At 52.6% G+C, this 1,862-nt stretch overlaps 1 protein-coding gene across 1 annotated transcript in view; it reads right to left on the bottom strand.

Annotated features, from left to right (window-relative positions):
* Positions 1 to 356: 356 nt before the first annotated feature.
* LOC108971734 overlaps positions 357 to 1,862 on the bottom strand; it is a 4,193-nt gene continuing 2,687 nt past the window's right edge. Inside the window, exon 2 of the mRNA XM_018937991.1 lies at positions 357 to 715. Within this exon, the coding sequence (XP_018793536.1) occupies positions 357 to 715 (359 nt within the window). The remainder of the gene's footprint in view (positions 716 to 1,862) is intronic.

The raw sequence follows: 1,862 nt of genomic DNA, 5'->3' as shown, positions 1-1,862 counted from the left end.
ATCTYCTCTTGGAAGAAGTATTCAGAGGCGATGAATACGCGGCGTCCTTCCTTGGGGTAGAATTTAAAGGTAGCATGTTGCAGGTGGACTGTATGGACGAGTTGTCCGCCAACTGGCTTTGGGAATTTGGCCCAAAGCTAGGAGGCTGAACCGGTCCTATCCTCTGTGCAAAAAGGGCGGAGGATCTGCCGGTCATGCACAGGATGACCATGTTCCTCCCCCGCAGCAATGACAAGCCGTACGAGTTTACCCTGGGGCTGATTAAGAACCAGAACTGGGGCCTTAGCATCGCGGCCTGGCGCGTCATCAGCAGCCAGTTAAAAGAAAAAGGTGACCTACGAGGATGGAGATTGTACCTATACATTGATGACGAATCGTATAGGTACGTCTGTGCTGCAAGCTTCCGCCTGTTTTACAGGTTCAGCATGGTGGTCATGAGGCCGCACAAACCCGTGACCACAGGGAGCAGGGAAGGCTGTCACCCAGTCGTGCGGCTGCGGGTCCAAACAGGACACAACAGTGGCAAACAAGATGGTGGAGAGGATGCAGGTGGACGAGGTGGCAAAACAACCGAGCGTAAGCGCTGAGCTGACTACGCTAGTCACAACCGCTGACGTCCCGGTTGCCCAGGAACCCGGGCCACCCTCCACCCAGGAACTCCTCGAGGGACTCAAAGGCCCCAAGACGGTACACAACAAGGTAATCTGGGACCTCTCTAGCGAGCGACCAAGAATGCATGCATAGTAGTCCGGAATAATGTCGACTTTTTCTGTATTTCAGAGTTCCTGACGCAGGACTTGGTGGCGGTACAGGCCAGATATTGGGAAGGCAGAGTCTTCGTCCTGGCATCAGCCTACTTCCCAGGGGAGGCAGCAGTAGCACCACCTGAAGTGGTGGTAAGGCTAGTGGAGTACTGCACGAAGTTCGGGCTGCCCCTCATTATCGGATGCGACGCGAACGCTCACAATGTAGAATGGGGAAGTACGGACTGCAACACAAGGGGTAAGTCTCTATTAGAATATGTATTAGGTAGTAACTTAGCCATTGAAAATGTGGGTTGCGAACCCACCGTTATAACTATAAGCAGGAGGGAGGTACTGGACATCACCTTCAGTAACGAGCATGCAAATGGATGGGTCTTTGGTGGAGGGTCTCAACAGAGCCCTCCCTGTCAGACCACAGAATTGTAAAGTTCGCACTGAAGGTTGAGGTCAGGCAACTTCCCCCAAGACGCAACCCTCGAAGGACCAACTGGAGTGCCTTCAGGGAGAAGCTACAGGATGAATTGAAAAGGAAGAGGCAGATCGATGATATCGTTACGGGCCCGGGAATAGAGAGCAGAGTGTTGGCACTGAACGGGTCTATCACTAAAGCTTACAACGGTACCTGCTCCCTAATAGTGCTGTGCAGATAGGCGCAATTGTCCCTGGTGGACAAAGAAGCTTGCAGACCTCAGGAAAAGGGTACGTAGCCTATTCAACAAGGCAAAACGTACAGGGGTCTGGGAAGAATACAGGAACTACCTAACCCTCTACAATAAGGAGATTAGTCAGCAAATCAAGCTAGCTTAAGGAGTTTCTGTGAAAAGGTCTCCTCCACACCAGAAGCGGCGCGGCTGCACAAGGCTCTGGCTAGTGGGAAGACTAACACGGAGCTAGCTATCAAAAGAAGTGACGGGACTTTTACGACCAGCGCGGAGGACCGGGTGACAGAGCTTCTGCGTGCTCACTTCCTGGTAGACCAATGTCTACCTGTGAGCGAACATAGGCCATCCCGCTCGGATTGGGTAACCGCTAGGCAATTAGTCACTGCGGACTCGATCAAGTGGGCAATGGCCTCGTTCGAAAAATTCAAGTCTCCAG

This window comes from Bactrocera latifrons, unplaced genomic scaffold (genome assembly GCF_001853355.1).
Source record: "Bactrocera latifrons isolate USDA-ARS-PBARC rearing strain unplaced genomic scaffold, ASM185335v1 scaffold_358, whole genome shotgun sequence".
NCBI lineage: Eukaryota > Metazoa > Arthropoda > Insecta > Diptera > Tephritidae > Bactrocera > Bactrocera latifrons.
This window is presented reverse-complemented; position numbering and strand designations above follow the sequence as displayed.